Source organism: Idiotropiscis lumnitzeri, chromosome 5 (assembly GCF_059441095.1).
Source record: "Idiotropiscis lumnitzeri isolate Australia: NSW breed Sydney's pygmy pipehorse chromosome 5, RoL_Ilum_1.0, whole genome shotgun sequence".
In the NCBI taxonomy this organism is placed as follows: domain Eukaryota; kingdom Metazoa; phylum Chordata; class Actinopteri; order Syngnathiformes; family Syngnathidae; genus Idiotropiscis; species Idiotropiscis lumnitzeri.
Genome location: NC_142395.1, coordinates 12,550,162 through 12,577,200, shown reverse-complemented (window position 1 = coordinate 12,577,200; position 27,039 = coordinate 12,550,162). Strand labels below are relative to the sequence as shown.

At 41.1% G+C, this 27,039-nt stretch overlaps 1 protein-coding gene across 3 annotated transcripts in view; it reads left to right on the top strand.

The window, feature by feature from the left end:
* The first annotated feature begins 4,542 nt into the window (after positions 1-4,542).
* Positions 4,543-27,039, top strand: part of igdcc4 (immunoglobulin superfamily, DCC subclass, member 4) — a 64,057-nt gene continuing 41,560 nt past the window's right edge. For all 3 annotated transcript variants that reach the window (XM_088297153.1, XM_088297152.1, XM_088297151.1), the window contains exon 1: positions 4,543-5,074. Coding sequence is in view for 2 of the 3 variants with exons in the window: in XM_088297152.1 (XP_088153278.1) it covers positions 5,008-5,074 (67 nt within the window). In the remaining variant the exon portion in view is untranslated. The remainder of the gene's footprint in view (positions 5,075-27,039) is intronic.

Here is a 27,039-nt window from a genome sequence, read left to right as displayed (position 1 = left end):
TGGCTTTTGAGAATTTAAAAAAAAAGAAGCTGGCTGTGCTGTCACCTTTTCTACACACAAGCAAGCTCTAAACATGCCCAGCCGACCCCTTTATGAGTCCATGTGTCCCGTCATTGTCTCGGTCGCCATGGAGACGCCTTTCCTCTGGACCAGACGTGCTGTCCGGGGGGAGATTTGTCCACTGCACCGCTTTAGTGAGAGAAGGTGAAAAAACACATTTCCATATTCAAACATGGACATCTTGCAGTTGTTTGTTCACCGTAGTCGATTTGAACCACCATGGAATAATTATTGTCCATTATTACATGCCATTCATCCATCATGATTCTATTCTGCTACTTCTCATTTGAGTCAAGTGTGAGCTGGATTGTATCCAAGCTGACTTAGGCCAGAGGTGGGATACACCCTGGACTAGTCTTCGGGCAATTGCAGAGCACATACACCCAAGCAGCCATTCTCAATTATGCACAATTCCGAACCTTCAAACGCCAGAAAGAATATGCTTCTTTTAAGAATGTGGGAGAAGGTAAACTACACTGGCTGGCACAGGAAAATCATGCAAACTTCACACGGGAAGGCCAGCGCTTGCATTCAAATATTCATTCAACTGCAGAGAATGTATTGAGAATAGAAACAATATATATATAGTTGTGGCCAAATTTTTTAAAGCATCTTATAAAATCTTGTTTGTTTGCTTTTTTTAAATTAGTGGCATCAATTACCACTTGATATTTCACAATATTTTTGTTCACAGATTTTTTTATTCATCATAGCGTTTAATTTGAATATAGATATTTAATGACATTTGTCAATAGAGTTTATATTCTTATTTATTACAGTATATATGCCTTGGATTTATTGTAGATGAAATAAAACTCATATTGATTAATTAATACATATTTTTACTGAACCATATGTGTACAAATGTCTTGATGACAGCACTGGAACACACGCCGTGGTATTATTTCATAGCACTCAAAAATTATTAGTGGCCGTTTTCTGGCTTGCTTTCGAGACACTCACCTCACCACTTTCAACTGCCAAGAGGAACCACTAAAAACTTCTCATGTGTTTTGAATAAAGTTTACTCCGCTAATTGGTCTCAGTGAGATCTGCAGGCGTCGTAATTAAGCCAGCGTGTACGTCCAAATGTGTCATGTCACGGCTGCCCGGACTCTATGAAGTCCACTGCGGCTCTATTTTCCATTAGTGGTCCGAGTTCCAGCAAGAAACCAAATGTACGCTATTAGAATGACAGCTGAGTCAAGATAAGGTTCAGGAGGTGTAAAACCAGCTCATGGTATGCATGTCTTAAAACCTTTGGTTAAGGCTGGTAACCTGGTTTTTTTGGGGGGGGGAAGAAGGAATAAATATTGGTCGGTGATGCACGGTAGGCATATAAAACACGATTACAGAGGTTGATTCTGAATAATTTTCAACAAAAACTAGGCTGTGTTGGAATTCTTCGTGTATTTGTTTTTCTTTCAAATGGTGTGCAAAACCGAATACCGTATAATAAACACAGTCTCACACAAATCATCATGTTGCCACCTAGTGGTCAACAGTGAGATTACACCCAAAATATAGGTAGACCAAAATAGAGTTGTCAAAATAATAATCTGTGAAATAATGAGATTAGAAAAACAAAACTATACACCATTTTTAAAGGGTGTGTGAGATGAAGAGTTAATTGTGCCAACAAGTTCAGAATCTTGAAAGAGAACATTTCTTAAGTGCACCCTTTTTTGATTGTGAGTGTGCCAACTCTATGGAGATGTTGAAGTGAGTGGTTTAACGCGCTTCGGGAATTCCACCATTTTTAAAGATGTGCGCGGGAAGAGGGGGTACGCCAACATTCTGCGACATTGAAGGGTGTGTATGGCCTGCACAGTAGACTTGGACGGCTTTTTTATCAGCTATTGCCTCATGCGAGATATACCACGCCAGAATTGCCGCTTCATGACAATGCAAGCAAACCCATTTACTCGCCTTTGAAAGAAAAGCAAAAAAGAGACGAAGGGGGGGAATTAGAGCTTGACCGCAATCACACGGGACAGTCGTGCAGCCCTCCCGTAATAATTCACGTTTGCTTTAATCAGTCACCTGGGAAATGTATGCATCCCATTTCATTGCATCAGACCAAATCAATCTGGCATCAGCGTGAGGAGACGCGTGTGTTATATGACCAAAGGGAGGGCCTCCATTAAAGCCTTTCATCATTGAGAATTTGCTTACGGTTAAAAGACGAGCATGGGCATTCGCCACATAAATGTGCTTTGTACTGCCTTGACTATGCTGCATTCAAGGCTAGTTTGTTGAATTCAGACAGCAGCAGTGGAACTGTACGCGTAGACTGGCTCGCGATCACTTTGTTTCCTCGAGGAGGCTGCCTTTGTGCGGCAGGCAGGCAGAGCTCCAGCTGGCTACCCTCGATGTGTTTGCATGCACGAGTCAGTGAAGCCCTCAGCACTCAGCCACTGATTGATTGGGATGCACACCACTAGGCGCCCCGCCCCTTCTCTTCCTCCTTCTGCCCAATCTAGTTAAAAAAATAAATAAAAAAAAGAAGCAGCACATTGTGCTCAATTTTTTATTTGACCACTCAGAGCTGTTTAACGTGTCGACTGCGCTCAAATGATATTTACTGATAAGTTCATTTATGAATAATGAATAGAAGGCGAGCAAAAAAAGCTTCATGTACTAGTCGTTATTCGTTGCACGGGGAGCAGGAATTGACGTGGAAATGAGAGTTACACCTGTGCGTGTGGGAGGGGGGGTATGCCATGGTCAAACCAGTGTATGGCGTAAAATATTCGACAAAAGCTGGGAAAGACACCTTTTTAGGCTGTGTGTGGGGAGGGGGTGCATCATCTCTGTAGAGGTGGTGCGTGGCTAGGCTAAGGTATGACACAATTTTTAGTGGTTGAAAGGTTGAAGGCATGCAAGGCTGAAAGTGTTTGGGATCCGCAGCGTTTTTTTTAGGGTGTGTTAGGAGGTGAATACAGATGATCATATCTGTCTAAAGTCCCCTTTTTGTAGTGTGTGTATGTAGGAGTGTGCGGTGGCGCACCACCGCTTTTGGGAAGTTAAATCGGGGAGTGTGACTTAAATTGTTCGAGAAAGGCACATTTTTTTTAGAGTGGATGCAGGGAGGAGAGCGTGCAAGAAACTTTGAAAAATGACCAGAGCTGGACATTTGACCCTTTTGTGCATGACACCGCCGCGAGAGAGATGCTAACGTCAGAAGTGTGTTTAAATATCATGAGCTGGCTAATTTACTATTCAAATGATCTTACCTTATTATGGGCTTATTTGTCTCCATCTTCTTAGTCTCTTTGTTCTTCTTTTTTCTTCTCCTCGAACATACCCAATGTGTCTTGTTTTATGTTGATAAAGTCAGCCAATCTCTTGTGCTGCCAACCGTACTGCTTTATTCAACTTCTCTGTTGCAGCTACTCCGCATCTCAAATAGAGCAACATCAAATTTCAATCACCCCTAAACATGAGCAATTCACCTTTGTGTGCACTTAAGGGACCACGCTGAAAACATAAAATCAAAGAATATTACTTAATGCAAGTAAGTACGCACAGTACCCCAATCTTGGCCTCTCTTTACTGACTCCTTGTGCACTTTAGAGTTACCATTTCAGATACTTCTGTTCGTCTTCATAGCTTTAAATAGCCTCGCCCCAACGTACCTCTCAGAGATCCTCCACCCAAATGTTGCTGGAGGTGCAGAGGACTAAGCACAGTCTCAGGGGGGGACTGTGCCTTTTCTGTTGCCAGTCCTTCTCTATGGAATGACGTCCCATTAAATATTAGGCAAGCTCCCTCTCTGTCCACTTTTTAAGCTTGTTTGAAGACACATTTGGCTTTAGACTCAAAATGAGACTGTCACTGTTCTGCTGTTCTTATGGTATCTATTGTATATGTACTTTAATTTGTCTTCTGCTAATTTATATTACACCAAAAGAAAAGCACTTTGTTACAGCTCAAGCGGTTGTGAAATCCGCGATATAAATAAAATTGTTTTGTATTGTATTGTTGATAGTGGCGCTTTTGACGCATTTTTTTTGGTTGTTGTTTGCCCATTTGGCCATGACCACATCACACACGAGAGTCGATTCGTGGGCGGGACTAAAATCCACCTCCGGTCGTGATTAATTGAACCCTTTTTTCAAAATTTGTCAACCTCCGCCCCCAAATTGGGCATCCAGCCGGCTCGGACTGCCCATCTCTGAAAATGATAAAAGAAGGTACATTGACAACATTTAAACACATTAATAGAAGACGTGAAAAACATTTGAAAGTGAAGAAAAGAAAGAAAAGCCGAGTTCTAAGATATGGTGGGAATAAAAGCAACTATTTTTTTTAACCTGAATTAGCGACTGCTTGAAATGTTTGGTTTGCGGTGAAGAGGTTGGATGCCATAATGGTGAAGATGTGCTGATGTAAAGTTTGGTAAAATTATTGTTATTGTTATTCTGCGTCGCGTGCTCCAGTCATCCAGCCAGCCAGGCACTAAATCAGTGTCTGGCATCGTGCACGCCCCCCACGCACGAGCGCGCGCGCGCGCGTGCGTGTGCGAGTGGAGAAGTGTATACGCGTGTGGAGCAGCTAGCAGAGCCACGCACACACCACCAGCGCCACTCTTGAACGTTGCTCGTAACATGGCGTTGACTCGCCGAGGGACACGACGCCTCTTCCAACCGCGCTGCTCTTATTGTTGTTGTTGGGACGACTAGAAAGCGTGGGAGCTTGCGGGGTGGCGGGTGGGGGGGGGACGTTATCGTGTGGTGAGAGACTCTCCCCCACAACAACAAAAAAACAAAACAAAACAAAAACACCCACTCAGACAATAGCAGAGTGACCACCGGTGGGCAAAAGGAAAATGCAACGCATGTGGATGTGACGGGCTGGCCTGGCGTGTAGACACGGACGAGGAGATCCGAGATCCACGCTATTACCCCACTGGTGGACAACCCCCTCCTCACCAAAAGGTTGTACATGGCGTTGGAGAGCACCCTTTGGATCATCTCGGTGCTTTTGCTCTTTTGCGCTCCATCCAAGCAAGGTAAGTGCAACATTTCTGTCCATACGCATGCTTTTACTTTGACGGTTTTGTTTTAAGTGCGAGTGCATGAAGAGGAGCCCCCCTCCTGTCTCATGTGCACCTTGCACCGTGCAGGACAATACTCTCAATACTGGACTGTACTCGATTTCAATAGTTTTGTGCTTCTCGGCTTTTGGATGTGTCGTGTTTCCCCGTGCAGGAGTTGCAGGCAGCACATTTCCTGCAAAAAATAAATAAATAAAAGAACAGCGAGTGTGCTTGCAATTTAGGAATCGGGTTAAGTTTGGTTTTGTGTTCAATGGGCTCTCTCACTTGTCTTTTTTTGAGGGATGGAATTGATTACGTCTGTTCTGCATTTGTTTATTCATTTATTTTATTTCATTTCGGGGTATGATATGACAAGCAATGGCATTTTAAAAGTAAGGTAGTTTGTGCACAGTGCAGCTGAGGTGGCAAAAAAATCAACAGCAAAACAATGATTCAACTCCTGTACTTTAGTAAAAGTCCAAATGTACAGATTAAAATATACTGTACCTAAGTAAAAGTAAAATATTTTTTTTCCTGTCATTTCTTTATAATATATTTTTATTTTGTGTTAGAATGGAGTATCTTATACTGGGAATGACTAGCTGTTGTATTTTTTTTTTGTTTGGGTAAGACTAGTTAATGTCATCTGAAAGTACACTGGTTGCATATAGTACAGTAGAAGTGGCAGAAGTACGCTGAGAGGCTGGTGAAAGTAGAAGTATTGAATCAACTCATTTGCCTGTTTTGAAGTAAAATGTGTAAAATGCACTGAATTACGGAGCAAACGTAAAAAATCCTCTCACTTTTATACAATACTTTTTATTTGGGCATATGTACTGTATGTAGCAAGGCATACATTGGATATTACATTTTTTTCATCTTCTTTGGATAAATAATTGATGTCATTTGAAAGTAGAGTAATTATATTACATTACAACCGAGGTCACATACTATTTAGATGTGCAGTTGCCTCGTGTAAAATTGTAAGTAAGTAAGAAACTATGCTAGCCAGGCACTTGTTGCTAATGCTAATAGCTAGCTGCTTGCCACAAATACAGGACTCTCACCATGCAAACATTGACATATTCGCCTACATACCAAATATTTTCAGTGAGGCCGTCATTGAAGTGCTGCTTCCAAATCCATTCCGCTCTAATTGTCAATTTGTTTGCTTTGTCATAAATCGCGGCTCGATATGACAATTTCAGTGCATTTACATTTGTTGTCCTTGCCTCTGAATTTGAAGGAAATTCCTCCTCACATTGGAAATCTTCATTCCAACTATTGTCTCGTGGCATATCGAGGACATGAGTCTATTACTGGTTGGAGGGAATACAAATTATTTAGTCCATGCTTTGAATTGCTCATTTTCACCAACCACTTTTCTTTTTCACAACAAACTTTGAATACACCGTTTCCGTGCAATCTGTTTTCCCACAGCTGTCACAGCAAGTGTCAGTACAAGTTGATAATTGCACCTACAGCAGTGCACTCAGTGACCCAGTAAAAGGCTGTCTTGTGTATCGTTGCCATGGAGACAAGTCCTGCTATACATGTGATGACCCAACCAAAACACGTTCTGAAGGGAAATACTTTAATTCGGGTGCCGTGTGGCAAGCGCTCACCTCTTGCACCCCCGGCCTCATATGCACAATAACGGGTCCACCTATCTATGGCGCACAGCAAAGTGCACTGTGGCTTATGATCGTTCAACTTCTCTGAGAGGAAGCAATCTCATCAGCTCTCGGAAGGGCTGTAAATAGGATGCGGCCTGGGGCCACCTATTGAGGACCTCCGGTATACTGAGACAGAAATGAACTTACAAATAGTGCTATCTATTGCCCCACAGGGTCCATTAGTGTCGATTGTAGCTTTAGGGAGCGAAATTAACTTCTCGAGTTCCCTTTATGTGGAGCTGAAGTGTTGAATAAGTTGGTTGCTCAGCCAGTTTAATACGATGCAAAGCAGTTTGTTCTCAGGCTTTCATAAGAGGCGCACACTCACTGGAGGTGTGAGTCGGAAAGGTGGGGGTGGGCGAGGGGGGACGGGTAGTGCAGCGTTTGATGCGAGCATATATGCTGGGCCTTTTGTAAGATCCCTTCGAGGGCTGACACTGAGAGACGTGGCAGCGGCGGTTGTGAGTGGCAAACAATGCGCGGGAAAAGTCTGCCCACACGGGCGACGAGTGGGTGAACGAACGGCTGTCCAAAACAAAGACCCGCGCAGAACTTCAGTGCTCAATGGCAGTTTTGCAAGGTCGGGACAAACGCGAGTTGCAATTGGAAATTGCGCAACAGTCTCTCTGTTGTTGAAGTGGTTGCAGAATCGTATCCTTTATTTATAGAGAGGTAAAACATACTTAGATGAACCTCCCCAAGATGCTCGTCTCACTTTCGAAGGAAAGTTGCACGTATGTCGCTGATGAAAGGTTTATGATAGCCGTCTTGTCCGAAAGATACACTAGTAGTCGGATCACAATTCATTTTGGTCGTCTTCATCACAGGGTTTTTCCTGCGTTAATAATTGCATGGATGCCGCCTGCGGCTAATTTTGTGCTGCCCCCCGCCAGAGCGTTTGAGACCGCTAAACACTGCGTAAAGCTCTAGCTGTGATGTCTGAGCGATTGATATCCCACTACGGCAGCAACGTATTTTTGCTGCAGTTGCAGCACTCGGCCACTACGGAGGCGCTATATCAAACAACAGTGCACCGGGAAGACCTGAAGGAACTAGTGAAGAAGAAACAGATTGAGTTGTCTTTTTTTTTTTTCCACCTGTCATTTGGTGCCATCAGCATCATACAAATAGTTAGATACTGTTTTTTTTTTTTTTAGAATGATGTTTTTATTTGTGTCCGAGAAACATTTATGATTTTTTTTTTCTGCATTGCAGAGATGGCAGGCAAAGTCAGCCACTACTTGAACTTTGTTTATTTTCTTTGAAAGATTTCCACAGTACGTCTGGTAGCTCCTTGTTAATAAATCATTTCGTTCAGTCCACCTTGGAGTTCTGCTTCTCTGGGTTTGGTCTTCCTCCACGACAAAAAATGACATACGGGCTTCTTATGTGGTCTGGGGGCACCATGTTGGTGAGCCCTTCTGTACAGTAACTCCACCTTCCATAAGGGCATAAGGGACTTCTTTATAGGGGTGTCAATTATTCTCCGATTTTTGTCCTTTCAGGTAGGACTCGGCCCCTTTCCCAAGCAAATTTTCAGAAAACATTCACTGATATCCAAAAGCTTGCTAAATAAAGCAAATTCCAGATGCAAGTCGAAAGCAGGTCTACTGACCCGCTTTGGTGACGGTTGACGCTCCAGCCGTCCGTCTTCATGAGCAGTCGAGTCGTGCAAAGGGGTCGCCCCGTTTCTCTTTCTCTCTCCTGTTCAAGGACTTTGCTGCTGAGCACAATTGTTGGATCAGCGTGACAGGTTGCTTTCATTAGTGCCATGCCTGACGGAAGTGCTACAGTGAATCATGAGTTCCATGTGAACTAGTTTACCCAACTGAGAAGTCTTCCAAGGAAAGCATTTTTTGTCATCATGGGAAATCTAATTAATGTGACCTTCCGGATTGTGTGATTGCATAATAAATTTCATCGCAATGCAGGATTCAGGCCCGATGAGTTTGCTGCTAAACATTAGGCCTGTCGCGATAATTACGATATTGACATATTGTTGGAAATATGGAAAGGCCTTAATGAATTGGTTTTCACATGCGTGTCTCTTTACATAAGTCATCAACATTCAGTCGCGCTGTTTCATTCCCGGTTCTGTCAGTCAGCCTGCCCTGTCTCTGTGGGAGGCAAAACTAACGCGCACACACGCGCAGACAGTCAGACAAACATGACTGTCCATCCAGGCATCCATTACCTGAGCTGCTTTTCCTCACGAGAGTCGCGGCCGTGTTGGAGTCGATCCCAGCTGTCTTCGGGCACCCTGAACTGGTTGCCAGAAAATCGCAGTTCACACAAAGACAAACAATCATCTGTGCTCACAATTACACCATGCATGTTTTTGGAAAAAAGGAGAAAACCGTATTACCCAGAGAAAAACCACGCAGGCATGGGAAGAACATACAAAACCCTGCACAGGAAGGCTGCGGTTGAAATCCAACCCTGCTCCTCTGAACTGTGACGCACGTGATAACCATTCTTCCTCCGTGTCTGAAAAAAAACCTAACAAAAATAAAATCCCATTTATTAGAGGACAGTGACTAACTTTTTCATACCGCTACAGAGGGAGATGGAATATAGTTCAATTTGATTTTAATGCATTGGCCGATTTATCCCCAAATTAAGGGAATCAGCACCGATTCCGATCCCCCAATATACATAATGCGCATATTTTAGGGGCGGCATGGTGACCGACTGGTGTCAGCACATCCGCCGCACAGTCCAGAGGTGTGAGCGTGGATGGTTGTTCGTCATTGGATGCCTTGCGATTTGCTGGCAACCAGTTCAGGGTGTACCCTGTTTACCGCCCAAAGACGGCAGGGATAGGCTCCAGCACCCCCCGCGACCCTTGTGAGGAGGAGTGGCTCAGCTAATAGATGCATGGATAATATATATGTAAGGGTAAATTGGCTACTACAAGCAGCGTTATTTATTTGAAGTTGTAGTAAAGCAGATTTTTTTTAAACTAATCTTTAAACCTGACACACTGCCAAATAGATCCAAATTAAAGAATTAAATGATGAAATAGAAGTCTTTAGATCATTCATAAATAATATATCATCATCATAGAGAAATATAAATTGTTGAATATTATGAATCAAAATCGTCCAGTTGCTTGAGCTAATGTTTAAAGTGGACGATCAATTAATAAGCCGACCTTGTCTCGAGGATCTTGACATATCAGATAAAAAAGAAACCATTTTTTTTTCTCAATCAAAACCATTGCAGAGAGTTTGGAATCCTACACTTGAATCATTGAAACAAACCTGTTAACCTTCAGCCCTTTTCTCAAAAAAACCGACCACGAGTAGGAACATTTGAAACGATCATACGCTTTCATTGCATCCAAGGACAACACAGCTGCTGGATTGCTGCGCCTGACAGACCCACGATGCTGGCACCCCTCGGTTAACGAAAGAAAAAGACTAATACGAGAAAGAAAAAAAGTAATAGTAAGATCACATACAAATGTAATGGAAAGTATCAACCAAAATCCGGCATTGCTTTTGTTTTTGGTTCAAAAGTATTATTTTAAAGAACAAACTGATATCCAAACATCTGTCTTCTAGACCAAAGGTGCCCAAATCCGGTCCTCGAGAGCCACTATCCATCCTGTTTCACATGTCTCCCTCCTCCAACACACCTGATTTTAAATGATCCGGATGTTAATCAGGCCTCTGCAAAGCTTGCTGATGAGCCGATAACACCCAAATTGAGTTAGCAGATAAATGTTTACATTTTGATTGCAATACACTAATGATGCAGTCTGAGCATGAATATAAATCTTATCAACATATGACCTTGTGTCTTAATGTACTTGTGAGAGAATGTAGAAGGATGTAATTCACGCAGAAAAAACGTCGCATGTCCTTTACTTCCCGCCAAAACCTACTGAATAGCATTCGGTTTCATGAGAAGGTACAATTATTATGTCTTTTAATCTGAAAAACTCTATTTATTAATATTTTGAAAATACCTAAATATTATTGGTCAATTAATCGTCCGGTAAAGAGGTTTATCTCTGAGCTTCTAAACTGAAAAAAAAAAAAGTTTTGTTGAATTTATTGCCTTTTTCTTTCGTCAAGTGGTTGCACACAATGATGTCATCTGCATTCAGGTACATTTTCAAGTCACTGTATAGTCTACTCGAAACATATATTTGATTGAGGTGATTTTATTTCGTTCGACCACTTGACAAAATAAAATTCTGTAAATGCCGCACAATAATTTTGACAGTCATTGATCCATTCCTTTTTTGAAGTTTGTTCAAACGAGTTACGCGGCAATTGGCGTGATGCATCTGTGCGCATGTGTGTCAAAACAACCCAACAAAATGAGAGAGACAGTATTGGGGGGGGAGGGGATTCTTGTTACACCTTCTCGGGTTACTGTCAAAATACTTTGGCCGGCTGCCCGAGTTAAAGCCTATGTAGGGGAAACACTGCGAGTAGCGGGAGTCCACTGGACCGCTGTTCTTGTTAAGGGTAGTGGAGAAGCTGCAGTCTATTTCCGGAGACACCCTTTACTAACATTAGTTTTCCCAGTTAGTGGTCAAATAAATGTGTCATCCTTGCCTGGAGGAGAGGATCAAAATCCTAAATGCCACACCGGGGTGAACCTAAAAAGAATTTGTCACTTGACGTAGAGGAGAACACTAAACTGGCATGAGGCGGATCTTTTGAAGTACTAAAGAGTGTTCAGGCAATTGTCATGGTTCCGAAAGCCGTACTCGAGCAGGTGTTGTGAGAGGTTTTCTGATTTTCATGAGAAGGTACAGGCTACGTTTTGGGAGGGTTGGGGTGTAAATTTTTAAATTTTGGGGCATTTCCACTATATCGCAATGAAATGCGTCGTCGGCATAAATCCACGTGATTAGATATCGAGGAAGTAAAGCTTCAAATTCAAACCACATTTCTTCATTGTCCAGATCAAAAGAGCAGATCATACTTTTGTCTCCTGCGCATTTTTTTTTTTTTTTTTGGGAGGCGGCGGGGTTTGTGTGGGAACTCGAAGGGTGGGAGGTGATTTTGGGACAGAGATGAATCAGCAGGAGGAGCCGATGCAGGCGAATTAGAGGGCAAGGGCCACGGCTAGATCCACAAACAAAGAGCTTGTTTTGTCCGTTCTAATGATCACGGGGAAATATGTCAACTTCATTTAACACGTTATGAGCACATGAAAGGGAGGAAAGCGCCTCCTGCGCCTTTGTTTCTACTGCGCCCTGAAAATGTACAATTTTGAGTTTTGACCAACTTTTTCTTTTGAGATGCATTTTTTCCTCACTTTTGACAACAATTCCTACTTCTGCATGCCTTCTACTTGTGGCAAGAGAACCCAGATTGTGGCAAAAAAAAAAAAAAAGTCTTATTTGCAACAATGTACAAACGCGTGTTGGGGAGAGAGGGTGGGATTATTTAATTATTCGATTGAGGAATCGTTAGCATAATCGATTCTAAAATGATTATATAGTGACTCTGCCACAAGCAATGTTACAGGTTATAGATGCCAAAGTTATATGAAAAAAATAACTGAAATCACAGCTTATCTTTATAAATCTAACTAAAACTACCTACATAGTATAATTATAGCCGATTTCTTTTTTTAAAATTTTTTGTCATGTTATATCACTCAAGCTTTCGGGTTCATTTCAAATATATTTATTTCGGTATTGCTCTACATCCGTATAGAAGTAGGAAGGTCACACTGTAGTTTGACAATTGTAGTTTACTTACTTACTTTATAAGACAACACTTAGTCACTTTTAGTCACTATTTTTTTAATCTTGCACGCCGCAAATACCCCATATAATAAAAATCTAATACTAAAACTACTAAAAATTAATCTAAAACTAAGGATTTTAAAAAAATAAACATGAATAAAAACTAATAAACCAGTTTCAATAAGTAAAACTCACTGAAATTAAACAACAAAAGTCATAACAAAATAAACACTGACTATAATATTTAGCCACTTTTGCTTTAAAACAAGAACAAACAAACTTTAATTTGGAGCGTCTTTGCCTGGCGTGGTCCAATCGAGTCCATCTGTTTGACGAGAAAGTGTACTGAACAATGTAGTACATCGTAGCTTTTCACACTAACTGTGGTACAGTTTAACGCATGTGAGGTATTTTTTCCCCAACACATTACATTTGCGGTTATGTCGTGTGAAAGTTAATATGAAACATGAGGTCACATTCATTCCACCTATTCGGTCATTAAAGTTAAGAGACTGTTTTATTGTTCAAGTTCAAATTCATCTGGCTCACCATTAGTCATCAGCAAGGTGAAGTCTGTTGTAAAACATCGGAATGTAGTTTAAGACAACAAAAAGAGAAGAACAAGAAACTATATTTATTCATGAAACAAGTCAAGAAACATAAATCAAAACAAACGAGCCAAACAATGTCAGTTCATTGGCTACAGTGCTGTGCAATCCATTTTTTTATAAGATTATGATTATGTGAGGGTTTATGTTTTGCTTGTACATGTATGATTGTTAATAATTTTAAAATGATCCTTAAAACGTTCCCTGAATAGTTACTAAAGATTAAACATAATTTATCTCACCTGTCATGGATTGTGGTTGACCTTGGAGGTAGCAATATATGTGCATGGATGGAGTCCATCCAGTGCAGTTTGAGAACAGAAAACTGACTCATTTCATCCGCTCAGTGAAGTGCAGCACAGCAACAGTTGTGTCTTTCTGTCATGTTCTCAAAAAAAGAAATGGGATTTCCCGGTAGTGTTAATAGCTCTTTAATCCAACGTTTTATACTGAAAGTTCACATCTCATTAAACAGCTCAGCAGTCATCATCTTCCTTTTTTTTCTTCCACGGGTTGATTAAGCTGGCCATGGTGTTCATCAGAACTTGCGCACGTCAATTAGCAGTGCTCTCGCTGTTGGTCACTGAGTTTAGGAGGTACCGTGTCCTGATTTAATGGATGCTTTACATTCATGCCGTGTCAGCAATCGGTTACCGTCCTCTCACGCAAACAATTGTCGTGCGTGTCTGGCAGACCCCGCCAGAGATCTTGTCAAAGGATCAGATGAAAACTGGCCAACTGGTTACTCAAAAAGCAGTCAAACATATTTAGAAAAAGATGAGCCTATCTCAAATTAACAATTATTTGATAGATTGTTGCGGCACGGTGGATTTTCTCCCCCGTTTCTGTGTGGGTTTTCTCCGGGTCCTCCGGTTTCATCCCACATTCCATGGAAGGTTAATTGAACACTCTAAATTGTCACTCGGTGTGTTTGTTAGCGTGGTCAGTTGTTTGTCTCTTTGTGCCCTGCGATTGGCTGGCAACCATTTTAGGTTGCACCCCGCCTATTGCCCGAAGACAGGTGGGATGGGCTCCAGCACCCTTGCAGCCCTTCTGAGGAGAATCACCTCACATAATGGATGGATGGATGCACGAGTGTTAATTTCTGCCATAGTCAATCAAGAACATTCAAATGTCCATCCGTAATAACAAGAACAGACAAATGAAAGTGTAGAAGTTCTTTGTTTCAAGACCCCAATGAATAACCAAAATATCACAAAGTGAAAGTCAACCTAAACAGGCAAAGCATGGCAGTTTTATTTCTTGAGCACATTTTATACACAAGGCATCTCAATGTGCTTCACACAAGCAAGACACAACACTGACAAGTTTTTTTTTTTTAAAGGTCTAATCATAGTAGATGGTGGATGACTCTATCAAATCCTGTTCGGGATGTAAGTAGGGTTGCCGAGTACTAAGTGGCATCTGGGGCTGAATTTTAGAAAGGTTCCAGGGGATCTATTCATTCCAAGAAATGTCCAAAATGAGGCTAACGCGGCAGCATCAAACCCAAATTCTACACTTCTTTTGCTTTTTTGATACTGATAAGCCTTTTTTTTGTGGGCCTATACTCATGATAGACACCGAGTGCAAGTTTCTAAGTGAAACAGTCACCAAGGGTTTAATTTTCCAAATTTTTCCAGGTATTTCTTGGAAGGACTTCTGGAAATGGTCAAAATGACCCCCAACATTCGCCTTGAAAACCAAACTGCAGATGCATGTATTTTATTTTTAGGGAAGGGTTCTTGAGACTTTTTTCCTTTTTCTCCATGTTAGAAAAAAAACCATGCTGCAAAGTGAAACTTAGTTTGGGGGATGAACAAATCCTTCCACAAGTACATTTTCAGCAAGATAAACTCACTTGTAAAATCTTTGTGAGTTTCTCTGAATGGGAAAGTGATCTTGGCTCAGGAAGTTTCATGGGTTCTTCAAACTTTTTTATGATTGGAATTGTGCTAGGCGTGTATAACAAAAGTCATGAGGCATTGTTAAACTAGCTTACAAACTCAAAACGTGAAGTTTCTGAGTAGCGGGGTGAAAAAATACATTTTGATAAATTTGCCCTGAAACCGTTCTGGAATATCATTGTGAATGGTGCCGATTATTATTTACCCTCTCCGTTGAGCAGAAGACAAAGAATTGACAAATATGTTGTGTTTAAAATAAGGGAAATGCAGACTGTGTGTCATGTTCTCTTTACAGACGCTCAAACGGCAACATTCCAAGCACACCGACTGTAATCAGAAGCAACTCATTATTGTGACGTTTTTTTCCCCCCTCCTCTCTCCTACTGAGTATCATAAATAAAAATGCAATCAAGCAGGAAGAGTTGTTATCAAGCCAAGACGGCCATCCTGCTGTCAACAACATGCTGAGAATCCATTTTAGCGCCTGATGAATCTCCCGTCGCCGGCAGAGTTTGACGACAGCGCCGTAACGCGCAAGGTCAGGGTGATGTGGCCGACAGCAGAGGCTACCTGGCTTGTTACGCCTTTGACCTACGACCCCTGCTGACTGTCCGCACAGAATTGACAGCTACTGATACACACACAAATATTATGAGCCTCCTTTGTCAGTGTTATTCTCAGGCCAAATAAATCACCATTTTGAAAAAAAATAAATGAAACATTGTTATTCTTCCCTATGGTCCATAAGATCGGACCTTGTTAAGTCTGGCAGCTTGTTTGTATAAGGTTTGGAGGGAAAATTACCATACGGGATTCCTGCGGCTTAGGTGACCCAGCACAATGTGAAGCACGGCACTGGGTGGGAAAGTGGGTAGTGGAGTGAGTCAACCATATAGCACGCTGCATAAAGCAAAGTATTCCAATTTCTTGCGGTAATATTATAGAGGATGGGGACACAAGTGGCTGTATTTTAGGTGAGTTTATTTTCATGATGCAGGTCTGGCAACGTGAAGTTGCTACGTCATGTTCATGTGAATCTTGCAACGTGCCTCTGTGGAAATTACGGATGAATGATTTAGTGTTTTAAGAAAAAATTGTGATCTCGGACAACGCGATTTTGAGATCTTCAAAGCTGTTTTTTTTTTTTTTTTTATTTTCCCCAAAAGCTCTTGTGCCCCACGCTCACAAAGCAGGTCACACTAACCAGCGGTATACTGATTTAAAAAAAAAAAAAAAAAAGCATCACACTGTGGCCCGTAGTCCCGGAGGTAATTTCTTTCAAGGCCGCTTGAAAGCTAGGTGCTTAGCTAGCTTGCACCGCAGCATCACTTCACTTGTACTTAGTCCGTGTACAGTAGCAGCAACGAGCTACGTGATGCGGATCCTCTTCTCCGTGGTGTCAAAGAAACTACCCCACTAACAAGTAGTGTTTTCACTGAGGAGGCGAACTCGTAAGCGTGTGAATTGCTAAAGGGAAATACAGAGCCGGGAAAGACCCCAAATAAGTACTCAGGTGTACACTTGACAAACAGAAGTTTGACTAGAACCGCGTTATCGGTTCGATGCCAAACGTATAGTAGATATTTATCATCTTATCAATAATATTTGAACCTCAGATTACTGAATTTTAAGATCTGCACAATAATAGGTCTCCAAATTATATATTTGATTTAATTTAGCTTTGCTAAGAGGCAATGATTTTATTGACATAATCAAACATTTATGTGCAAAGAACATGTACATTAGTACGAAATGTTAAATATTTTGGGGTTTCAAAAAAATGTATTTTTCATACACACAATTCCACTTAAATACAACATTATACTTGATGGCAAGTAGTTTTTTAAAACTTGAGAAAGAACTCCCCCCCTCTAAACACCTCTTTAGTGCGGTCTTTTATTATTACAGTCATAAATTGCATTGATTTCAATGACATTTTCTGCCACGTTTGTAAATGTCAGTGTTCTTTGTGAAGAAAATTTCAAATTAAATCGGAATCAAAATATCTGACAGAAAAATCGCAATACATTTTTCCTTAAAACCGTTCAGCCCTTGTGCAAATGTTATTTGTCCATATTTCAACGGAATTAAATGGAGTTGAAAATGACATTTCTTGCCCATCTGTCCAGACTTGGATAATTGTTTTTGTATAGTTTCTATTATATCACAAAATAAAAAGTCTCTTTTGTGCGAAAATAAAGAAATGAAAGAGAATTGCAACACACTTCCAAAGGCATTCTGTTTGAAATGACTCGTTTTGAGGGAGCGGGATCCGGTCGTTGCAAATAAGCAACTGTTCGCACCTCCCCTTCGTTCTACTGGGCCAATGAGGTTTTGTTACCTCTAAAGAGCTGGGGTGGAGCTGGGGCGTTACGGCTGGGTCAGCGTTGTTCTCCTACAGCACAGTCGGAAAGGAAAAGCCAGCCCCCATAAAGACAAAGTCCGAGTGCCATTTGTTAATTTGGCCAACGCGTGTGGATTAGTGCATACTAGACAATCGTTCATTATGATTTTGTTACTTAATTGTTTGCTCGTTTCATTTATTTCATTTTCTTTTATCAATTAAAATACAAGCATTTAGTACAAAATGAAAATCTATAATGCATTACAAATGGAAACTTATCCATTATTTGAATGAATTTCATTTATTCGCTGTTAAAATGGATGTCTTTATTTTGCTCCTAGCAGAATTATTTGCATATGAATGTTTCTTAAAATGTTCATTCATCGTGAAATTAATTGCATCATTTGTATCTATGTTATACTTTTATCACATAGCCAAATCAAATATTATGTATGCATATTAAAATTCATAGAACTCAATTTTGTAGTCGCCAAAAAGGTAGGGTCAGATGTGCTTCATTCCTCCTGAGACTTCAATATGAGCATGCTGGACACAGTGCCCGAAGAATAGTCCGTTACATTAGTGGCAAATTAGGCATGTTCGTGTGTGTGTGGGGGTGTGTTGGGGTGTGTGTGTGTGTGTGTTTACTAAAGCCCGTGTGCCTGCATTCTTTTGTGTATCCGAGGGGGTATCAGCTGTGATTTGTCAGTGCATCTTGATCCCGTCCCTTGAGAGTTCATTCTAAATTAAAGTGTATATTATTTAAAGGTGCCTTTGGCTGACTTTCATTTGGATGCACTCGTGTGGTGAATATGTTGATTTTCTTTTTCTTTTTTTTCTTTTAAGAAATAATAGTCCTCCACATGTGCATTTTCAGCCCATCACGGAAGAATTACCTCGTATTTAAATGACGTAATTATAAAGTATACTTCACTAACGACATGAATCACAAGGTGATGTGATTTTCTTTTTATAATTTATTTTTCTTATATATTTTTGTGGGTTTATTTTTTTTCCTTCATTAGTCCCAAGCTTTTTTCACAATACATCTCTTGGACGTTAAGTGGAGGCTCAGTTGGGGTGCAATGTGGCTGATAGGACATAATTCTCCTCAACCAATTTGCAAAGAAAAATAATGATAATCAAATGCAGCTAAATTAAATGATTGGGTGAGTTAGTAACAAACCGTAAATCACATGGTTTATACATCATTTACAAGGCATATTTCTACCCAGATTTGGGTTAATTTCCAAATTTTACAACCTCAGATATTCAAGATTCTAGTTTCCATGGCAAGCTTAAAGATGCACTCTGCAGGATTTTGACTTTTAATTGCTACTGCCACCTGTGACCGAAAAATGACATTGCACACTCCTTTCTTCGTGTGCATGTGTTATGGATTTCCTTTTTTTAAAATTCATTTTTTGCCGGCCTCTGAGAAACTGTCGGTGTCTGGACCGTGTTGGATGTTGGGCTCTTATGAGCAGGTGTCAAATCCATCATGGCGAATTAATAGCTTCTGGTCACGACTCCGTGAGACGACGACGAGAATGCGCATGAAGTCACATCCGCACAAAGTGCGCAGGAAATTCAAACACAGTTTCCGTCTGAAAATGATCTTACAGAGGTTTGCAAGAATACTCACTGAATAGCTCAAGTTTTAATCTGCTATTTGTAAATTGTGTGAGTCGTAAATGGTCAAATAAAAAGGCTCTTGAAAATATATTTTGGGGCAAAATCCTGCATAGTGGCGCATTAACCTTAACATTAATCCTTACCTGTAGCCCTTTGCGCTTAACTGGTTCGTCTCAAAGAACGGTTGTTATTTTGGGGATCCATTTATTTCTCTAACCTTAAAACCTAAGCCTTTGTTTCACTCTGTTGTCTGCGGCAGTGCCGACATTGCAAATCTCTTCTCAATTGCGTGACGTAGATGAGTCCAGTTTCAACACTAAATAGTTTTTCCTCAATGTGGGACTTTCTCACTCTCCTCAATTCACCGAGGAGGTGGTCATACTTAGTCGAGCTGAGGTCGCCTTTTACGTGCTTGTCATAGAGTTTGAGTGAGGTCATACTGCACGAATGGCTCCCTGCTGCTGGGATCCGCCTCACATGGCAACTCGGAGACGCTTCCTTTTCTTGATTTTGTCTCCCGCTGTACCTCGGTTGGGGTTATTGAATTGATAGCAGGAAGAAAAATGCTAAACTTGTTTCAGAGAAATGTTCAGTTTCCCCTGACATTGCATATCCGAATTATAACGTGAGCTAATTTAGGAAATTGATGTTGGATTTATATGCGTCTCATATGACAATGGAACCGTCAGAATCTGTACAAAATGAATCATCAAGCATTCCTTTTTTTTTTTTTTGCGTTAGTGTCACTTTCAGACAATTTAGAGTCTTCAATGCATTTAACATGCACGTTTTTTGGAAAGGAGGAGGAAGCTGGAGAGAACTATTATGGGGAGGACATGCAAACATCACATTGTCAGGATCCAAGAGAGAGCCTCTGATGATGATAGCTGAGAGCAGTTCCGTTTTACTGATTGACTAAATCTCAGTCAAAATAAGCATGATTATTGTTTTTTTCGTCCAGTCCTACTTGGCATTTGAGGTTTGCCTTGAATTGCAATTAAAGCAAGACGAGATGTTGACCTAATATCCTGAGAGGGGTTCAGCAAAATATTGAGCACCTGACTCATTTTGAGCACTGTTCATGAAGCCATACTCTTCCTAAACGCAAACTTGAACTCTTTTCCCCTTTGATTTATGCATTTATTGTAACTTCCAAAGAAAAAAAAAAATATTCAAAAAAAAAAAAAGAAAACCCTTCTCATATCTTCTGTTTCTTCTTATACAATGCCAAGTTTGCGTGGAGTTGTGCTCACAACAGTTATGCTCCACTCAGTCCTCATCTAATGAGGCGTCATTGTCCTGATGCGTATGATCAAGGCCAAAACACATTTACATATCTAATTATTTTTCACGCTTTCTGACACTCTTTTTCAGTTTCTATATTATGAACTGTGCTTGTGCGCATTCGTGTCACTCAACGTCATTCACTCGCCTTTAATTGCTGCATCGAGCACATTTGTGGACTGATTTGTGCGTGCATCTTTACAGCTCAAACGTTTGCCTAAAAGTTGGAATAACACCGCCTTAAAGACCTTGTGTGAGGTCAGCTTTACCCACCGTATTTTGAGTAATAAATCTATTTTAAAAATACTCACGTTAGTTTTTTTGAACGCAAACGTCCTCTATTCATATTTAGACCCATAGCAACACCCTTACAACGAAAATGTTTTTGTTCGTCAATAGTCGGTATTCTTCGGGAATGACATCACTAGCAGAACGACGAGTCACCAGTCGCCATTGTAATGCATTGTTAATTGTCTGGTGAGCTGCTCAAAATTCTCAGAATTTGGCATCTTGCACAGTTGTAGGTTACAAAAGAAAACAAATTAAAACTCTTAAATGGCCTGAGGTCCGAATAGGGGACTACTACTTTCTGTATTTGAGTATTTCTAACTCTGGAATTCCTCAAAAATGTTTGTGAATAGCATAGCTGCCTCCTCAAGTCCACTGAAATCTAAAAATATTTGACGTCTCTGCATTTTTTTCCCCCACACGTCACCTGATCTACAAGGAAAAGACAACAAGAAGCTCATCGAAATACAGTAGCTTCTTCCGAGCCTGTCTCAAATCTGTCTTATGAGGATTCTCAGAGCAGACAATCGAATTGCTTACGCGGTTCTAGAACCTTATACGCTTGCCATTGACTACCCTGACATTCTCTCTCTCATTCTCTCTCACACATACACAAACACACACACACACACGCACACACTTAGCTGCAAGGAATTACTTTTTCCGGGGGAGTAAGACACTTAAATGAGCATCGACAGGGCCTGATATAAAGTAATGACTTGGGAACTAGTTATTTGTACAGGAAGAGCGCAGCTGGAGGTGGTCACGCGCATGCAGATGTGATACCATGAATAATAGTGGAAATGTTGATCCATCACTGCTCTGTGTTCCCTAGTGGCACATTCAGCATGTCACACCGCTGCCTCATTTATCATTCTGGTGCGAGATGCACGGAGGCATTGTTAAGTCCGTGCATGTCACTTTGGTGAGCAGCGACAAGATGGAAAGAGGTAGGTTAGTCCTTTTCAAATCTCTGCCCAGATATTTTTTGTTTCCTTGTTTAGCCTCTTGCTTAACTTATATTCCTTTGGTGCTATTTATGGAGAAAAAAAAAATTAAACGGCATGTTTGTCTAGTGCGTATTTATTGAGTTTGCTAACTTGGCCGGATAATCAGTCTGATCCGGTTGAAATTCGTTTGAGTATGACTTTTCAGTGCTTGGCATGACCATGTGGAGGCCCCTTGCTTCTGGGAGGCCCCACATCCAAGAGGGGCCCCGCCTCTCTCTGATTGGCCGACGCCAGGCAGGGATGAATGAACACTGTACATAGAGCAGGAGGTATGAAGGAGGGCAGCAGTACTAACCCCCACCCCCATCCCCCCACACTTTCATTCTTTTGCTTCCCCTCTGTCCACTTACGTTCTGGTTCCCACACATAAACACTCAATGGCGATGCATGGGCCTGCCGCAGTTCGATCGCGTCACATTTTGCAGTTCTGCTAGCCATAAGAAGGCCACTTCATAGAGATTGTACTTTATGTCATCTGAATAATGATGTGATGCATGCGTAAAATCAGTCTTGCGTTTCATTACAAGTTTAACCATTTACATTGCTTCCAATATTTTATTGTCAAAAGTATGGAGCGGTCGATTTGACTCAAGTCAAGGATTGAGCCGTGACATTTAAATGTGGATCCATTCCAAAGGTGTGGTTCCTGGATCTTTCATTACTTTTCTGAGTATTGAATTGATTGCAACCAGGCTGCTCTGTTTGTCTTGGGCGACGTTTCACCTCTCGAGTAGGCTTCATTAGTTCATGCAACAAGGCTTGGTGAGGACGGCATTCACGCTCCAAGTTGGAGGCACACCCCAACCACGAATGGCATCTTTTTTTTTTGGAATACAAATCGACTGTCGTTAAGATGCCTTGCAGTGAGGCCTCTGTCAACAAGTGGTTGGGTGGAAACTCCCTCATTGATATTCCATTCAGTCGTGAAAAGGTAGTGGAGCTGCTTCTACAGTCACCAGGGACCATGTTTTTGTTGTTTGCTGCATGAAGTGTTGAAACCTACTCAGATGAGAGGCAAAAATGTTGAGAGCCATCCGGTTGCGTTTTCTTTAATGCACTGAGAATGAAATGACCTGGATGACTGCAAATGACCACAAGCATCGTTTGCATGATTGTGATCATTGCAAATTTGGAAATTTTCTCACCTCGAATTAATTGTTGACCAGATTTACTACGTACGTCTTACCCAAACCTGAATAATAAGAATAATATTTTTTTTGTACAATTTACAGCTACTTTCACGTGACTAGTATCCAATGTTTGGATTTTTAGTCAGCCCTCCAGCAGCATTTTGAACAAGCTAGAGAGTTTTAAGAGACTTTTCGCAGCACCTTGACAAGAGCCAGTTTCAATAGAGGCGATGAAAGCAATTCTGTCACCGTGTATCTTGTGTAAGCCCAATCTCTCTCTTCGGATAGGAATAAAGGGTGCTGAACACAATTAGTAATTTCACTATCACCCGCTATTATTGTCAGGCACAAGAACAAACCTAGATGATCTTTAATGCGTAAATATTTCCATTTGGGTGCACTTTTACCATTTTGAACAGCAATGAAAAATTTTCAAGTGAATTCACCTTTTTGGGAAGTCATGCATTTCTTACTAAAGAAACGCGAGATTTGGATAGATAAATAATGTTGACATCTTAAAGAAGAAATAATAATGCAATTAGGGCTGAAAGAAGTCCTCGAGTAATTTGGCCACCTCGTTTTAAAAAAAAAATGCTTGAGACTTTTTTTTCTCTCTCGGTTACCCGCTTATTTACGCGTACACTGCCAAGAAGAATAAGTAAATTGTTTATACCGTACATGACCGTATGCATCATGAAAGCCAAGCTTACATTACCAAATAATACATGAACACCAATGTCAATATACGCTTTTATTTTGACGACGTTCCGGGCATTGTGTCACGGCTTAACGGCTGATTTAACTGTTTGAGGCCATTTGGCGTCGCAAATTGTTGGAAGCAACTTCAATAACACGATGACGCCCCAAAATAACGCTCAATCGGTAATTAAGGGCTCTAAAAACGACATCATTAGGCTGCCACTGTATTGTGCGGCGCTGGTCGCCAGCCTTTAGCGCTGGCTGCAGTGCTAGCAAGCATTAGCAAGCGTTAGCAAGCACTAGCAAGTGCTCAACATAGGCTGGCAAGAGCCACCGGAATATTTTTCAAAGGCAGTAGCCGTAAATGACCTTAAAAGGGGTGCTGGTCAAACATGTCCGTTAGTTAAGCGCTGAGCATTTTTCTTACTTTGTGTGAAAAAAACAAACGCTTTGTAATTGGTGGTCCTAAGGTACATTTCCAAAAAGCTTTAGGAAATTAACACCAGTTGTACTTTAATAACTTTATGTTCATAATTTGCTCTTGTGAAGTCAGTAGGTAGATGGGAATCATTTTTGTTTTGTGAAGCTTTGCCGTTTTTGTCCAGGAGAGCGTGCATCAGTAAAGAAATCAAAAATAGGCAAACAAACAAAAAAATGAGTGCTTAGTGAAGTTTCTTCTTCCTCATGTAGTTTGCACCGCTCGGTTTGGTCATCTTTGACAACCCAAGATGTTATTCGTAGCGGCTCCCAGAAGTGGTTGAGGCGTTCGCGTGGAAGATGAGTCGCTGTGAGAAGCGCATTGAAGTTTCGTCATGGGAGGAAATGCAGCTGGAACGTCTGCGCTCCTGATAGGGCAGCTGTTCACATTGTTGAGTGAATCATAGCCTCACAACGGCTTCAGGGAAAACATTGAAGCCTCTGTTCGGAGTGTTGCAAATCCAACGGGATCTGACTAAAGAGCAAAAAAAAAAAACAATGCCTGTTTTTAGAAAGGGGAGTTTATGATCGCTATTAGTGCAAATGCTAAATAATTGTCCATGCATCTTTTTTTTTTTTTTTTTCAATTTTTGTAATGGAGATCCTCATCAGGGTTAGCTGGAGTCTATCCCAGGGGACTTAGGATAGGAGGTGGGTTACATCCTGATCTGGTTTCAACATTACAAATTGCAAGTGCAAAACCTTGAAGAGACGTGACCAAGAAAGAACCCCCAAATTTGGGTTCACACCTGGATAGTTACTTTTCCTTCCTTTTCTTTTACAGTATGGATGCATTTGGGTCAAGTGGGGCAGTGACCCACAAGATCCAGCCATCCTTTTTCTATTGCAGAGGTTCTTACCTTTTGTTCCAAGGGCCATATTTTGCTGATTGATTTGATATGATTGCTGATACTCAGGTCTGAGTCAGCACTCCAAGATTCAGGAGTTGGTCTTTGGTTTCTAAAGACACTAACTCCAGGTGTTTTCTAACAGCAATCCTCATTTCTCTATTGGCGAAAAGAATAACATCTGTTTTGTTTTGGTTTACCAGAAGGAAATGTTGTTTCATCCAGTTGCTAATTTGTTCTAGACAGCGACACAATATGTTGATTGAGCTGCTGTCATTTGAGAGACGGCTGAGACGCTCACTTTGGATAATGTTGACAGTCAGTAATTTCATCCCCTGCTTATTAACATAAATATCATTGCGTTGGAAAAGATGATAACGTTGCCAAAAAATGGAAACATTAACATTTCAATAAAATTCACTGAATGAGAAGCACAGTTGATTCTCATTTATTTTGACAGCGACATGATCCGGCTGAAGCGCTCATCCCCTTGCCGGACTGTAGACAGAGGTCCGCTCAAAAATACCTCGATGTTCAGAGATGTCATTTTTTGTAGGTTAACAAAGTCTTGCTCCAGTTTTTCTATCTGTTTTTTCTACACGTCAAATGCTCCCGTGTGAACGATAACTGATCTAACAGTCAAATGCTCACCAGTGATCTTCTTGACTTTTTCAGAAATATCAAAAACCGGCATTAGCAAAACGCAGAACCTTTGTATACTTTCTGCTGCTTCGTCGTTTGACGCAAGATAAGACTTTGTCACCTCAAAGTTGTTTCAGGCCCAATAGCTGATCTCATTTGCTGAGAGGGTCCACTTTCATACCTTTCACTGGTGTCGTGATCCACCGACGCTTGGTGGTCAGATGGCAGTAGGTGCCAAAGTCCAAGAATGATTTCTTGGAGTTGATGCGACCTCTTGCATGAGAACAATTTGTTGGCAGTCAGGTCCGGCTGTTGGGCATAAACTCCCCACTTTTGGCTTTTCTCCCAGAAAATTCCAGAGAGGACTGGTGGATGGAGCTAGCTGTCTCTTAGCATGCCCATGTCCTCTGTTTGGGGACACTGGTTGCTTGGTCTCATTGCCTGATTTCCCCGTCGCCTCCACAAACACTTTGAGGCTATGCATTTTTGCCTCCAGCACTGCCATCTTCTGAAGGAGTTTGTGGTAGTCTTTTTTTTTTTTTTCAGAATCAGAATGCCCTTTGTCTGACGTGAGGCATCTTGACTCTAGCCTTGTCGCTACTAGCAGTCTTGTGCTAAATGGCAGGCTGTGCTGACGTTATCGTGAGGAGGCAACGATACAAGTTGAATAAATGGCCCCCGCCAACTGTGTTAAAAAAGAAAAAAATTAATATAAATAAATATATATATATATATATATATATATATATATATATATATATATATATATATATATATATATATATATCCATTATCTGTGCCGCTTGTCCTCACTAGGGTCATAATATATATAATATATAATATAATACAGCCACACCGATATAAAAAAGTAGCTGGGTGATTTCCCATAGAGAAAAAACAAAAACAAAGCAGTTATCAACGAAAAGAATGCCAGCAAAGCAGGAGCTGAGCAGCTGGGGTCTACACATTACACAAGCAGGAAGCAGTAAAAAGGACGCTTTTGAGTTCAGCAGTAGTAATAATCTAGTTGGTGCAAAAACAATAAAATGTAAAGATGCAGGCATTTGACTATTCAACTACTGCAGGTTGCCGAGTTATTGCTCAGTGTAAACATTCAAGGATAACAACAACTTTTTTTTTTTTTTTTGCCGTTGACAGATTGTGATGTCATTTTTATCAGGAGATTGATGTCGTGAGGGTCGAAGCTGTTTTGTGGTCTTGTTGTTGCCAGATGGCAAACGTGTGAAAAGTGTTAGTTTTGGATGCGTGTGGTCTCGGATGTTTTGGGATTTCTCTGTGGCGTAGTTGTCATATGCAGTACATGTTGGTGTGGCGTAATGGCTACTCCGCAGATGTGTTGATGTGATTTCAGTGACAAGCAGGAGAGCCTTCCTCTCCGGTACGATGCAGTTCCCCCTACCAGACTTTAATGGAATTGGTCAGAATGTTCTCTACTGTACATCTGTTGAAGATGCTGTACAGTTTGGGGGCGAATTCCATATTTTCTCAGCTTCTCCATCAAGTATGGTGTCTGTTAAATATTCGTGATGATGTGCTGTGTGACGTGACTCCACGTGAAATTGTCACTTCTGTGGGTACCGAGCAGTTTAAAGGTTTTCAACTTCTTCACCTGAGCACCAATGATGACAAGCTGTTCTTTCTTCTGCCTTGGGT